Genomic DNA, 16,017 nt, shown 5'->3' with positions numbered 1-16,017 from the left:
TGTGGAGTGGGATCTTTGAAAAGATTCTCCAAGCCGTTTTCATTTAAAAAAAGACTTTCCTCAAATAGGCCACCTTTCATGAGGGATGGCCAATTTCCTGTGAGTATTCATTTATGAACAGAAATGCAGTTCATAAGCTGTTGAGCCCATGGCCCTATTGACATTTTGGCCCAGATAATTATTTTTTTCCTATTTATTAATTTAATTAATTTATTATTTGAGACAGGGTCTCACTCTGTTGCCCAGGCTGCAGTGCAGTGACATGCTCACAGCTCACTGCAGCCTTAACCTCCTGGGCTCAGGTGATCCTCCTGCCTCAGCCTCTTAAATAGCTAGGACCACAGGTGCATGCCACCATGTTTGGCTAATTTTAAAACTTATTTGTAGAGATGGGGGCTTTCAATGTTGCCTAGGCTGGTCTTGAACTCCTGGGCTGAAGCAATCCTCCTGCCTTGGCCTCCCCAAGTGCTGAGATTACAGGTGTGAGCCACTGCATCTGGCTCAAATAGATAATTCTTTGGAGATGTTGTCCTGTGCATTTTAGCAGCATCCCTGGCCTCTGCTAGTGAGATGTCAGTACCTCCATTCCTCTCCCTGTCCACCTAACCCCCCAGTCCTAACAATCAAAAATGTCTCCAGACATTGCCCAGTGTACCCTGGGGGAAGGAGTCAACATTGCTCTAGATGAGAACCGCTGATTCCAATGAACCAGCATAACCCATTTAAACAGGTCTTAGATGATTTCATTGCTTTCTGCCAAACATTGTCTTTGGGTGGCAAGGATCGTCACCTCTTTAGCTTAGGGTGCATCTATAGGGCTCTGCAGTGCCTTAAGGAATCTGTCAGGCCTGGAGGGGTGTGCAGGGGAAGGAGGAAAGCAGAAGTGGGAGGGGAAAAAAAAGGAGCCGGAAATGTTAGCAAGGCAGCTCTGGGACAGTGTCTGGCTTTTGCTCCCTAGAGAGCGTCACCAAGGGAATCATCAGGTCTCTTGTCCACAGGCCAAAGAGACCCCTCCTTTGATACACCCAGGGCACAGTCAGCCTTCACTCAGCTGTTCCTGGGGCAGCCTTTCACATGTTCCCCTTGTCAGATAACAGATCACTGCTGAGGCCTCGTAGGCTTGGTTGTCATGGAAACAGAATCCTTGAGTAAAAGACTGAACCTGGGTGAAAGGTTTTTTTTTTTTTTTTTTTTTTTTAATGGCTAGCTGGCTGCTCTGGAAACCTCTTTCCTGGAGAGGAGGGAGAGTGTGGAGTCAGAAAGCACATCACTCATTCTGACATGGGGGGTGGAAACCAAGGGCCACCCATTGGTGACTCAAGCCAGTAGGATACTGCTCAGCTGTGTGTGTGTGTGTGTGTGTGTGTGTGTGTGTGTGTGTGTGTGTGTTGGGGGAGGTGGTTAGGCAGGACCTTAACTTCACCAATTTGAGAGAGAAGCTAAGGAGCAGAACTGCTCCATCCTGGGGGTGACTTCCAAGGAGGGTGACCAGATGACTGTCTTTACTGGGGAGGCATCTTTGTGCCCCTTGGTCCTCAAAGCCCATTTCCTACAGATGTGGATGCTGGCAACTCTCTCAGCCCAGAGCCCGGTGGGCAGGCTGCGTGTGTGACAGAGGGTGCCTGTGCCGTGGTGGGGTGTGATGTGGGCTGTGTCTCTGCTGTTGTTTACCATCATCTTCTCTGTCTCTCTCTCTCTTCCCAGCTATCTTTCTCCTGTCTGTGCACTCTGGCTGCTGTGGAATAAAGTGTTAAGAAGAATAAAGACCTGCAACTCTCATGCATGCAGGACCCCTTCCAGCCCCCCCTCAGCCAGTACCCGCATGCTGTGGTCTGTCTGTCTGTGGGTCCCCTATGTTCCCAGGTTAATCTGCCCTGAGAGGAGAGGGTTGCCAAGAGCACGAAGCATCTCCATGAGGACCCAGGAGTGCAGAGATTTTGGATATTTGTCTCACTTCAGAGAACTCATGGTGCCTGAGCTGGTTTGAAAAGAGAGGTCATTTTGAGAACGAATCAATCCTTCTTTTTTTTGAGATGGAGTCCCGCTCTGTCACCCAGCTGGAGTGCAGTGGTGCGATCTCCTCTCACTGCAACCTCCGCCTCCTGGATTCAAGCGATTCTCTTGCCTCAGCCTCTGGAGTAGCTGGGATTACAGGCATGTTCCACCACGCCCAGCTAATTTTTATGTAATTTTAGTAGAGATGGGGTTTTGCTATGTTGGCCAGGCTGGTCTGGAACTCCTGACCTCAGGTGGTCCACCCACCTTGGCCTCCTGAAGTGTTGGGATTATAGGCATGAGCCATTGCGCCCAGTTGTAAGCTTTTATTTTAGGTTTGGGGTGTACATTTCAGGTAAATCGCATGTGATGGGGGTTGATGTAGATTATTTTATCACTCAGGCAGTAAGCATGGTACTCATAGGTAGTTTTTCCATCCTCTCCCTCCTCCCACCCTCCCCCCTCAAGTAGGCCTAGGTGTTTGTTGTTCCCTTCTTTGTGTCCTTGTATACTCAATGTTTAGCTCCCACTTATAAGTGGAACCATGTAGTATTTGGTTTTCTGTTTCTGCATTAGTTTGCTTAGGATAATGGTTTCCAGCTCCATCCATGTTGCTACAAAGAACATGATCTCATTTTTTATGGCTGCATAGTATTCCATGGTGTATGTATGTACCACATTTTCTTTATCCAGTCTACCATTGATAGGCATTTAGGTTGATTCCATGTCTTTGCTATTGTGAATAGTGCTGTGGTGAACATTTGCATGCATGTGCCTTTATATGGAATGATTTGTATCCCTTTGGGTGTATACCTAGTAATGGGACTGCTGGGTTGAATGGTAATTCTGTTTTAAGTTCTTTGAGAAATCACCACACTGCTTTCTACAATGGCTGAACTAATTTACATTCCCACCAGCAGCATATAAGCTTCCCTTTTCTCCTTGCCAGCATCTGTTATTTTTTGACTTATTAATAATAGCCATTCTGACTGGTGTGGGATGGTATCTCATTGCGGTTTTGATTTGCATTTCAAAAATGAGTAACTTCTTGAGAAGATGTAACTGTTTTCCCCAAATAGAGGCAAGTAACCGTCAAACATAAGGAGGAAGGTCATTAGGTTGGCAGGTGTCTAGGGCCCTGGGTAGCCCACTCCCACCGGCTGATGGCAGCTGGGAGGGACTGGCCAGGGGCCGGGACCACATTCTAGAAGTGAGTCTTTTTTCGGCTCCAATACCTTGAGGCATACAAAACCCCCAACCCCTCCACCCCAGGAGGTAATAGGGGCAGGGGCTGCTTATGACAGGGTCACTGATATCGTTTAGGGATGAGGGCAGTGTCACGTGCTGGAGAAACCCTTGACGTTGGCCTGAGCCCCAGCTCTGCCACTTCCAGTCCATGTAATCTTAGGTGAGCTCTTGAGCCACAGTCTCAGTTTTCTCATCTATAACAGGGGAAGCACGCTAGTTCCTTCCTCAGAGGATTAAGCGGGATCACTTATGTCTAGAATGCTAATCAACACTTAGACACTCCACACAGAGCTGGTATTATTCTAAGTATTGTCATGCTGTGAGAGAGAATTTATGGGACTTATAGACCTCGTACCCCATTTTGGGGTTCTATACCTAGCCGATTTCCTCTTCTGCCTTTTCACCTTCTCATATTTCTGCCTTGTTGGAGGTGAAAGGAAGGGATACATGCCAATTTCAACCTCTCTGCCTAGTCCAATGAGCAGCTGCTCAGAACCTCAGTCTACACTGGCAAGTACACAGATCTTTGGGTGAAAGGCAGAACTATGCCCCCCTCCGCAGTATAAAATACTGTGCTTTGCAGAGGTGCTCAGCCTGGGGGCCTCAGTGAGCAACCCCCGCTTCCCACACCATATGCTCTCACCAACAGGAGACAAACTGCTTTCTTCTTGTGGCTTCTGTGTGACCATGGCTGGCTAAGGGTAGGGACAGCTCAAAGGCTGATGTTTGCTGACAGCTCCCCGAGTGCCAGGCACTGAACTGAATGCACCACTCCTTGTAACGGCTCAGCTAAGACTCGTTACTGCCTTATGAGGTACATGGTTACCTTCCATCCCTGTTTCACAGTTGAGGAAGCAGGCCAAGAGAGAGCATGGCTCCTTCAAGGACACACAGCTGAGAAGTGGTGAAGCCAGGATCTGACCCTCAGATGATGGGTGCTAGAGCCCACTCCACATCCTGCTTGATGTTTTCTAATGTCCTTATTGTGGCTTTTAGAAGTTTTGCTGGATTTCATGAAACCCATTTACGGAGTTAATGTCAGTTTCTTTTTTCAAGTGAAAAAAAAACCAAACAGAGATGGAGCTGTTTGCCCAAGGTGACCCAGCCAGGATTCAGTTACATGTTTCTAGTTCTGTAGCTCATGCTCCTCCCTGATACCACCACTGCTCTCCTCTCTACCCCGAAAGGCTTACACCTGCACCCTGGCCGGCTTCATGAGCAGGGAGGGGCTTGTATAGCTGCCAAGACCCCACCCTCAGAAGGACTCTTATTTGGTTTAATGTTCTGTTATCGTCTCAGAATTCTTTACACTTTTTTTTCTGACCAGTAAACCTGCATTTTTATTTTGCATTGAGCCTTGTACATTGTAAGCAATTCTCTCTCTATCTGATGAGGTCACACCTGGCTGGACAGCTATTTACTTCACAAAATCACAACCTCAAATCCAAGTCTCCTTGGATAGCTGCACCCCCTTAAATTTTTTTTTTTTAAATCTATCTGTCTATCTATCTATCTATCTATCTATCTATCTATCTATCTATCATCTATCTCTCTGTCTATCTGTCTATCTGTCTGTCTATCTATTTTGAGACAGAATCTTGCTCTGTCGCCCAGGCTGGAGTGCAGTGGCACAATCTTGGATCACTGCAACCCCCGCCTCCTGAGTTCAAATGATTCTTGTGCCTTCTGAGTAGCTGGGATTATAGGCATGCACCACCATGTTTGGCTAATTTTTATATTTTTAGTAGAGACAGGGTTTTGTCTTATTGGCCAGGCTGGTCTCAAACTCCTGGCCTTAGGTGGTCCGCCTGCCTTGGCCTCTCAAAGTGCTGGGATTACAGGTGTGAGCCACCATGCTTGGCCTTTATTTATTTATTTTGAGACCAGGTTATAAAACTGGCTACTTTTTGTATTTTTAGTAGAGTTGGGGTTTCACCATGTTTCCCAGGCTGGTCTTGAATTCCTGGGCTCAAGCTATCCACCCGCCTTAACCTTCCAGGGTGTTGGGATTACAGGAATGAACCACTACGCCTGGCCCCATCTCTTTCTTGCCTGCTCTGCTTTAACCACTTGTGTTTTTGGATCTCCCCATTTCTGACTTTAGACCCCCTCTTTGCTCTCAATGCCAGCGCTGCCTGAGCCCTCACAGTTCTCTGAATCTCGCTGCCTATGGCTCTGCGGCTTGCTCGGCCCTGCCACCTATGATTCTCTGCAGATACTTACCTGGCTGCCCCATCCCAGAGTCCTTACTTATCCCTCCCCTGCACTCCTCCTGGCAGTGGCCTGACCCCTCCTGCCCTGTGACAATTGTCTGCAGCCTCCACCCGCTAAGTTCGACTCTTAGCGGGTCCAGAGCTGTGTAAACAACAGGTCTAGATGTGTCCCTATTTGGGCAACTCTACAAGGGAAAAATAAGAAATTGTTAGAATGCTAAGAATGCAGAGCATCCAGTGATTCCTGAGGCAGAAACTTCCTCCTGTAGCAAAGCGTGTAGCTGAGTAGAGTCATAAAGAAGTGGCTTCACTCCAGGAGGGCCGGCAGCTGAGAAGGGAGGGAAGTTGTGTGTGAATGCCAGACTGAAAAAAACCCTCATTTCTTATTTTATCAGGAGGTGATTTTCTTTGGCTTGCTTAGAATTGTGTGTACTTTTTTTTGGTAACAACTTCACTTTAACATAATATTTCTTATTGCCTTCTGCTAAGATATAATTATATTGAGAGTAGGTTTGCAAGACTTACCAAATAAAAATACAGGATTCCCAGTTACGTTTGAATTTCAGATAGGCAATGAATATCTTGTTTTGCATAAGTAGGCCCCAAATATTGCCTGTGAATCCCACGTTTTATCTTACGATGAGGGCTAACATTGTGCCCTGCACGTGCTCAGCGGGGGTACAGTAGCCCTAAGAACAGGCACTGTGTGCGGGTCTCTGCTCTGTGCCAGGCACCTTGTGTCTATTATCTCATTTAATCCCTCTTTTTTTCTATTCGCCTTTTACAAATGAGAAATTAGAGGCTCTGAGATGCTCAGCAACTCATCCAAGGCCATAGCCAGGAAGTGGTAGGACTAGGATTTCAACCTTTGTCTGAACCTCAAAGCCCATGCACTTCTATTTTTCCTTCCTTCCTTCTTCCTCTTTCTCTTTCCCTCTCTCCCTCTCTCCCTCCCTCCTTCTCTCCTTTCCCCCTTCCCTCCTTCCTTGTTTTTTTCTTTCTTCCTTCCTTCTTTTTCTTCTTTCTTTCTTTAATTCTTTCTCTCTCTCTCCCCCTCTCTCCCTCCCTCCCTTCCCTCCTTCCTTCCTTCCCTCCCTCCACTTCTCTCTTTCCTTCCCTCCCTCCCTCCTCTCTCGCTTTCTTTCTTTCCTTCTTTCTTCCTCTCTCTCTCTCTCTTTTTTGAGACAGGGTCTTGCTCTGTCACCCAGGTTGCACTGCATTGCAGTGGTGCCATCATAGCTCACTGCAGCCTCGAACTCCTGGACTCAGGCAATCCTTCAGCCTCAGCCTCCAGGAGTTGCTGGGACCACAGGCATGTACCATCATCCATACTCTTTCCTGAATCTCTTCTCCACCATTCCCTCCTAATCAAATTGTCTCTTCACCTTTTAGAAAAGTTCAGGACTCTTTTCCCTCACTGTCCCCTCCCTTCACACACTCCTAGAGGAGCAGAGATCCCTCTGTGTCAGTCTAGAGGAAGCAGATCCCACGAACAGCTATTTTTTCCAGTTTGTAATTTATTGTACAAATTGAATTATCACATAACAAGTCGACATGAACTTCTCCAGGCATGAGAACTTAATGGATGAGGCACAGACAGTTTAGAATCCATTATGTTGCTTTCACAGCTGGAGTGTTTTTAGATCTTGACTTGAAGTGAAAGATCATCAAAGCAATGCCTCCATATGTGGTCAGTACACAACTCATTCTACTTGTGAGCCTCTAAGAGCTGAAATGTATTTTAATGCCTGGAATTGGGCATCCGTTTCTGGACCTGCCATGATTTCAATCTAGCCAAAGCCACACATTGTGCAGCCACTGTCTTTCAACGTACACAACCTGGACAGGTATTTTTAAAGGTAGAAATACCAGCTAAAATTCATGTGGACAATCCAAGCTAGAGGTGGGAAAGTCTCACCTTCAACCAAATCCTACTAATAATAGAGAGCAGGCTGCAGTCCGATTCCCAGAAGGTAACTGCTAATTCCGGAAATCAAAAAACAAAATAGCAACCACAGCACAGAGGCAGAGCCCTAGGGAGGTAATAAAATCAAAAGAAGTGAACAGGAGTATACAAATGGTAAACCCCTGAAGACTGAGGTAATGGCCCTAGGAGCAAGTATATTAGGCCAAAGTAAGAGCCCCTAGAGGTGGAATGGAAATAAGCATGCCACAAAGTCGCCTGCAAATACAGCTGCCTGCGGCCCCAGAGAACATCAGGCAGCCAGGACGCATCTGCTTGCATCCACTTAGGAGCCCTGTGCCCCCAGGTGCTGGCTGCAGAACAGTGGCCGACAGGCAGAAAGCTTGATGCTGGGGTCTGGACACCTTGGAGGTGCTTATGACACCGGCTGCTGAGGATGCGCCTAACACGATTCCACTCTTCACCATCATGAGTGCTAAGGACAGAGTGTTTCTGGTACTTGCGTTTCGTCTTGTGGTAGGGCTCTAGCTCACTTTTTGTTGACAATTAATTAATTAATTACTAATTTCGAGATGGAGTCTTGCTCTATTGCCCAGGCTGGAGTGCAGTAGCATGACGTCAGCTCCTTGCAGTCTCCACCTCCCTGGTTCAAGCAATTCTCCTGCGTCAGCACCCCTCCCACTGGGCCTCCGCCAAGCAGCTGGGATTACAGGTGTGCACCACCATGCCCAGCTTATTTTTGTATTTTTAGTAGAGATGGGGTCTCACCATGTTGGCCAGGCTAACCTTAGGTGATCTGCCTGCCTCAGCTTCCCAAAGTGCTGGGGTTACAGGAATGAGCCACCCACCATGCCCAGCCTTGTTTACATTTTAAATTAAGTGACTGGGTGGAGGCATTCCATCCTGCAGCACTCTCAGCCTCAGGGCAAAGAAGGAATGGGAAGAGAGGGGGCTAGGAGGAGAAAGTGAACAGGATCCGAGATTCTGTGTTTCTCAACACATCTTCCCTCAGCTTTGCAAAGGGAAGAGCTGGATTTGAATCCTGGCCCATCCAACTTCTGACCAGGAGTTGTTGAGAAGGTTACCCACAACCTCACAGAAACTTGGTTTCCTCAGTTAAAAATTAATATAATAAAATCTCCTTACCTTAAGCTTTGCAAATGCTCAAAGAAGTGTCAATTGCTTCTCAGTAGTTACTAGGCAGTTATCATTATGTAAAAGTACAGCTCCCACTTTGAGCAGAGGGCATAGACCAGTAGATGCTATTCTGAATAACCCACGGCAGCAAGGCTCCAACAGAAGGAAATAATTATACAGTATTAGATTTGAATGTAAGTCCTCTCTGGCCCTAGGGTCCTTTTCTACCAGAAATGTGCATCTTCTAAAATAGTGCCGTATGTTGGAGGAGAATGGGAACAAATAAGTGTAGTTCCCAGTGCATTTGGATCATTCGGGGAGTGTTTTCAATTTCTTAGTAGAAAAAATGCTATTAAGCTTAGAAAATGTCCCCATTCTTCTAGGCCTCAAAGCATACTGAAGTCATCATTTGTTACATATTTACTGAGCATCTACTCTGTGTCAGACATTGTGCTAGGGAAGATAGACATGGCCCCTTCCCTCAATGATACCTTGATGTTGATTTATACTTTAAACAAAGAGTTACACGAATAAGTATAAAATCCAAATGGTGATCCATGCTCTGAAGGAGGAAGTCAGGATGTGTGAGAGCCTGAAATACAAAAAACTACATGAGCTTTACCTTTCTGAGATAACTCTCCCTACTCCTCCATGCAGGAAAAGGATTTCTTATGAAAAGCAATGATAGAAAAGTAATCCGAAGAAGCAAAATGAAAGCCAGCCTGGGTTAGAAAGGAGAGGCAGGTATATGACGTTCTGGATTGGACTCTCCTTCATTCCTCATCAATTGGCTCAGGGGCCAGTGTATATTTTGCTGACTGACTGGCTCAAAGGAAGTAGTGTCCTCCTCAGACTTATGACCGTTGGGTGGCTTAAGCATCATGGATATTAGCAGGCAGGAATGAAGAGGCTCCACTTGAAGTATAAGAGTCAGCACAAGGCCCGTGGATCTTATGGAAGATGGCGGCACAATGTGTGTCTGGCATTATCAGAAGCGTCTTCATGTGCACAGTCTCAGGGGCACCACGTAGAGAATTTTGGTCTCGATTCGGAAAAGAGAAAGAGCCAGTGGTTGCTGAGATAGTAGAAGAGGTGAAAAAGGAATCTATCTCAGTGTGTCCACCCTTACAAATCTGAGCGTACACACCACCTGAAGATCTGCAGAGTCGTTTGAAATCTTATGTTGAAGTTTTTAGTTCATCTCCTCCTTGTATGTGGCAAGACATCTCCCTGGAAGATGGTCATCTAAAGTTCAGTCTCTTGGTACATTTAGCTGATGGTTGGGTCATCTAACTCCAGACTCTCCCAGATGCACGGGTTTAGAGATGTTCTCGATTTCTATAATATCCCTATTCAAGATAGATCTAAATTTAATGAACTCAGTGCCAGTAATCTGCCCCCTAGTTTGAAAATCACTTGGTGTTACTAAGCAATTTGGAAGAGAAACACACTGCAATCATTTTTTTTTCCCCTGAGCAATGGGGCTCCTTATTAGACCTTTTCATACTTTACCATGTGAAATACTACCAGAACTGTTCTCTAAACCCACTTTTTCTATAGAGGAATGTATCATCTCTCTTTTTTTTTCTCTCTCATATTATAAATGGACAAATAACAGGACTTTCTATTTTCATATTTGCTGAAACCATTTTTTAAATGAAATTAGGTCATTAATAATTTATGGAACATATGAAAATATATGTTCATCCTTTTGGGACTCATATCTAAGCCAGAGTTATTATTATGCATTGCACATATACAAATAAACTTGTATTAGATAGATACCTAAAAAAGAAACATAAAAGTCTATTGTGTATTACTGACCATTCTAGATTAATTTCTTTTGGAATTAAAGTAGATCTGTTAAAATGAAAAACAACAACACACAAACAAAACAAGAATCAGCACCAAGCAGCCCCTGGACACAACCAAACCTAGGAAAACTGAGACTGGGTTCGCCACCTTGCCCAACCTCCAAGTTACATGGAGCAGAAAAGTGGCGCAGAGGAAGCTCGGCCCACTGCAATTGTAGATCTATCTCTATTTGGCTAAAGACAGCTCTGAATTGTTTCCAGGAGCTTCTAAGACCCTGAACATGGAGCCCCTCTTGGAGCTGTCCTTTATTCCTCTGGCTTACTCAGAAAGTTGAGAGGGGACACCTTGAAGCTGATCCCCAGTATGACTCTGCTCCAGCAGCTTCAGCGAGGGGATGGGGCCTGGTTCCACAGGGCGGCTCAACTTGGAGACTCAGTTTGCAGTGCATGCTGGCCCCAAGCCTTTCCACTATGTGCTTTATTTTTGGTAACATTGGTTTGCTTCTCAACTTATATTATTGGTCAAATTATTGTGGCTACTTGAGGAATGCATCTTACCATTGCTTCAGAGCTCTCCCCTGTAACAAAAGAAACCAACACCCAAGCTCCATGCTAGTTTTTATCTCTCCTCTCTTTCTTTTTCTTTTTTGAAACAAGGCTTTGCTCTGCTGCCCAGGCTACAGTGCAGTGACATGATCATGGCTCACTGCAGTCTTGACCTCCCGGGATCAGGCAATCCTCTCACCTCAGCCTCCCAAGTAGCTGGGACTATAGATGCACACTACCATGCCTAGCTAATTTTTTGTACTTTCAGTAAAGACTGGGTTTTGTCATGTTGCTCAGGCTAGTCTCGAACTCCTGGGCTCAAGTGATCTTCCCTCCTTTGCCTCCCAAAGTGCTGGGATTACAGGTGTGAGCCACTGCCCTTGACCTTCCCCATTTTCTCTTAATCCATATCTCAGACAGGAATCTTTATTTCTCACTCTCCAGATCATTCTGTAGGCACCATGCTAAATTGGCACCAATCCCAAATTTAGACCTTAATTCATCTTGGTCTTTAGGAGAGCAAAGTTATAGTGGTAAGTTATGCTCCTTCGCTTACCAAATCTCTTAGTTGGTATTTATTCCCCAGTGGTTACACAGAACACAGTGGAGGCAGTAGAAATGGCGAAATCCTACCTTTTAAGAAAGAAAAAATAGGCAGTTTTCTCATGGGGAGGATTTTTGTTTTTCAAATGGGTGTTTGAACTGTAATGATTTCATGACATCTGTTTAATGGTTTTGTTTCTCTGTTTTACAGAAACAAACAGTCGTTGCTGTCAAAAAAGAGGTAATTAGTCTTCCACTTCCAGTGAAGAATGGTTTTAAATCTTCTAACAAGCAGATTATATGTACTTTGTTTTAGGCTCTGCACTTGGTAATGAAATGAAAACCATGTGCAATGTTCAAAAAATTATTTCCAAATTCACAGACAGCACAGAATGCCAAAGCATCTTTTGTAAGCTCTGGCTGGGGCTGATGCTGACACTCAGGGCATGAAAAACCCCTCAAAGGCACAGAGCTGAGGGGCGGCCAGAGAGGACTGTGGACACCAATGCTTCAGGCTGCAGAGACTCTACATCCCCAGCCTGGCTCCTGAGCCTATCATTACAGGGCCAGAGTCTACCCAATGTGGCCAACTGTCTCTATTGGCAAATCTTATATCTGGGGCCCAACACAGAGTCCTGGGAAGCACTGGCCATTGAGGTGGGATGTGTGGTTAGCTTTCTGAATGTGGAAGAAGGTGGCTGAGGAGGGGATAATTTGATTTGGCTAACGCCACAGAATCACGACATTTAAGGATGTCACCTGTGGTGGGGACCATGCTCCGCTTCTGTCAGCCAGAGGCATGTGAGGGAAAAGCCAAGTGTCTATCCCTGTATCTCAGTTTAATGCTCCTTAGAACTTTTTTTTTTTTTTTCTGCTAATGCTTTTTCCCAGACCAATACATAATGGATGAAGAAGGCCACTGATTTGAAGACTAGGGTCATCTATTTACTGTGGGGCTGGCTTTGGGCACAGAACAGGGTGTGGCTCTGGGTAAAATGGTTTCTGGGTTTGAAGGCTGTATGTAGTGATGATGAACGGTGGAGGAGCTGAACACCTTGTGATAACTGTGTCTCTTCTAGATCATGTATTACCAACAAGCCTTGATGAGGTCCACAGTGAAGTCTTCCGTGTCCCTGGGAGGGTATGTCCCTGACTTGTTGATCTTGCTAAAATAAGCGTAATAGGTAGACAAGAGGAGAACTTCTGCTTTAAGGCAAACTTGACAAGTCCTGGGCTGACAGACTGAGGATTCTGCAGAACTGTGAGGGACAAAACCAGTCTCTTGGGGACTTAGTTCCTAGTTCTTCTCTCAGAACAAGCCCCTGGGTCTCATCTTGGGTTAGGCAAAATCAAGGGTAGGTGAGGCTGTAGCAAAGACTGTCATGTTTCTTGGAATCCACTAATGTGTGGATAGGGACATTGGAAAGAGTTGGAAGTCCGTGGACTGAAGATCCTATGAGGATCCGAGATAGCCTGGGTTCCTGCTGTTACCCATTCCAATTCATCAGGGGTGTGCGGGTCACGTTTGCAGGTTCCATGTCCTACCAAATGTCCATTGTTAATCTTTGATTTAAAATCCCATTAGGCTAAATTGGACATTTGTGTCTGATTTATTGAACCTTCCGGCTACCTTGACCCAACCCTCCATGGGACATAATCTTAGAGACAAAAAAGAGCTTAGTGCCTCCCACATGCAAGCAGTTATTCCTTTAAAATGTGGAATTTATTTTAGGACCACATTACTAACTCTGGGATTTTCCTGCATGCATGAAAATAAACTCGGCTGATTCCTGGGAGGCATGACGTGACTAATTATGTATTCTGACTGTGTAAGACTCAAGTCCTAGTACTGATTGGGGCTGAATATGCTGTGTTTTGTTATTTTAGTGCCTTCCTTCAATATGGGTAAGGGTTGGGCTCTCGCAAAAATTTTTCACATCTTCCTAAGTCCCCAGTTTACAAAAATGCCACCTGCCTGAGAAAACATACCCTGACCCCACCCACATTTCAGTGACTCTGCTGCTGCTGAGCCCCGATCCCAGCTGAGGAGGGCACCTGGGCATCCAGGGGCACACGCTTGGGTTATAATCATCATCATTATGATAAGCTCAAAACCATTTACTTCAATGTTCTACAAACCCAGTTTTATGAAACCAAACAGAAAGAAAATTGAAGGAGACCCAAGGATACTTCTTAGACCCACTTTCCAATTTTTATTTGTCTTAGGACCTTATTACCATAATTTTGACATCATTAGTATTTTGACCTGTGAACCAGTTTTGTTTGTTTATTTTTTTGTTTTTGTTTTTGGTCTTTTCCCCTCTAGCATCTCTACTGGTAAAGGTCTGGGCTGGGAGTGGTGGCTCATGTCTGTAGTCCCAGCAGTTTGGGAGGCCCAGGCAGGTGGATCACCTGAGGTGAGGAGTTTGAGACCAGCCGGGCCAAAATGGTGAAACCCATCTCTGCTAAAAATACAGAAATTAGCCGGGCATGGTGGTGTGTGCCTGTAGTCCCAGCTACTCTGAAGGCTGAGACACAAGAATTGCTTGAACCTGGGAGGAGGAGGCTGCAGTGAGCTGAGATCATGCCCCTGCACTTTAGCCTGGGGGACAGAGCAAGATTCCGTCTCAAAAAAAAAAAAAAGGTCTGATTGTCAACTAAAGAGTCTTGGGAGAGAAGACACCAGGGGGCTTGAGTTCTGCATATAATTGCAAACCCAGTGCTTGTCTCTAGGACACCACTGGTTTATCTCTGAGGGATGGATCCTATTCTGCCCAAATCTCATGACTGAAGGCCGACTTCAGAGCAGGTGCATTTCACATTCACTGTGGACACAATTCCCCACCTATGGGGAGGAGGCACAGCAGGTTTTCAATACCCAGACAGTGGGAAATGCATTAACTCAGACAGTCTGACTCAACTCAAGGGAATTAGCACTTTTTTAGAAAAGTTTTTAAAATTGGCACATAATCGTACATATTTAGGGGGTACATAGTGATGTTTCAATATATACAATGTATAGTGATCAGATCAGGGTAATTAGCACATCCATCACCTCAAGCATTTATCATTCAGTATCTTCTTTTCTGGCTATTTGAAAATATGTAAAGTAGAACAGAGATCACTACAGACTGGGAGCAGTGCGGGAGGGGAGATAGGGACGGATTTCTTAAAGGATAAAAAATTAGGCGGGGAGCAGTGGCTCATGCCAGTAATCCCACCCAGCACTTTGGGAGGCTGAGGTGGATCGCTTGAGCCCAGGAGTGTGAGACCAGCTTGGGCAACTCGGCAAAATCCCGTCTCTACCAAAAATACAAAAAAAATTAGCCAGGCATGCTGGTACATGTCTGTGGTGCCAGCTACTCAGGAGGCTGAGGTGGAAGCTGCAGTGAGCCAAGATTGTGCCACTGCACTCCAGCTTGGCTGTCTCAAAAAAGAAGGAAAGAAAGAAATAGGTACAGAGGAATGACAAAGGGACTGGATGGAAGACAATGTTTCATTTCACAAGTAGAATTGGGACTGATTTTGTCAAATACCTGCCAATCCCAAGGGTTATTGGATTTCAGCAAGTTCCTTTCTTTCTTTCTTTCTTTCTTTTTTCTTTCTTTCTTTCTTTCTTTTTCTCTTTCCCCTCCCTCCCTCCCTCCCTCCCTTCCCTCCCTCCCTCCCTCCCTCCCTCCCTCCCTCCCTCCCTCCTTCCTTCCTTCCTTCCTTCCTTCCTTCCTTCCTTCCTTCCTTCCTTCCTTCCTTCCTTCCTTCCTTCTTTGATGGAGTCTCACTCTATCTCCAGGCTGGAGTGCAGTGGCGCTATCTCAGCTCACTGCAACCTCCACCTCCCTGGTTCAGGTGATTCTCCTGCCTCAGCCTCCAGAGTACCTGGGACTACAGCCACGAGCCACCACACCCAGCTAATTTTGTATTTTTAGTAGAGACGGGGTTTCATCATGTCAGCCACGATGGTGTTGATCTCCTGATTTTGTGATCCTCCCACTTCGACCTCCCAAAGTGCTGCTATTACAGGTGTGAGCCACCGTGCCCAGCTGATCCAAGCAAGTTTCTAAGATGACAATAATAAGTATGTCACCGGATTGATACAGGAAAGAGGACAGGCTGGTTGGTTGACCTGTGTATGGATTTTGTCTCTTGGGTGTCGAGCTTCTAGGAAATCGTTTGTTTGCTTTTCAGGATTGTGAAATACAGCGAGCAGTTCTCATCCAATGATGCCATCATGTCAGGCTGCCTTCCCAGCAACCCCTGGATCACCGATGACACCCAGTTCTGGGACCTAAATGCTAAACTGTATGTATTTTATGTAGTGGTGTTTTTAAAAAAAGTTTTCGAGTTACAGTTCACATGCTATAAAATTCACCATTCAAGGCATACAGTTCAATGGTTTTTATTATAGTCATAGATCTACAATCAGTTTTAAAACATGTTCATTACACAAAAAAGAAACCCTGGACTCCTCCAGCCTTAGGCAACTAAGAATCTACTTTTTCTCTTTATGGATTTGTCTATCTGGACATTTCCTATCAATGGCATTAATTGGAATCAGAGGAGTGACAGACGGACTGGATGGAAGGCAGTCTACTTCATT

At 45.5% G+C, this 16,017-nt stretch overlaps 1 protein-coding gene and 1 pseudogene across 2 annotated transcripts in view; both read left to right on the top strand.

Annotated features, from left to right (window-relative positions):
• RGS9 (regulator of G protein signaling 9) overlaps positions 1-16,017 on the top strand; it is an 88,403-nt gene that overhangs the window by 40,195 nt on the left and 32,191 nt on the right. For both annotated transcript variants that reach the window (XM_035301622.3, XM_035301621.3), the window contains exons 10-12: positions 11,632-11,661; positions 12,500-12,561; positions 15,606-15,719. In XM_035301622.3, the coding sequence (XP_035157513.2) occupies positions 11,632-11,661; positions 12,500-12,561; positions 15,606-15,719 (206 nt within the window). The remainder of the gene's footprint in view (positions 1-11,631; positions 11,662-12,499; positions 12,562-15,605; positions 15,720-16,017) is intronic.
• LOC144582880 (large ribosomal subunit protein mL50 pseudogene) lies at positions 9,332-10,066 on the top strand (annotated as a pseudogene).

The sequence above is a fragment of the Callithrix jacchus genome, chromosome 5 (genome assembly GCF_049354715.1).
Source record: "Callithrix jacchus isolate 240 chromosome 5, calJac240_pri, whole genome shotgun sequence".
NCBI classification, from domain to species: Eukaryota; Metazoa; Chordata; class Mammalia; order Primates; family Cebidae; genus Callithrix; species Callithrix jacchus.
Note: the sequence above shows the minus strand (reverse complement) of the source record. Positions and strands in the feature narration are given on the sequence as shown.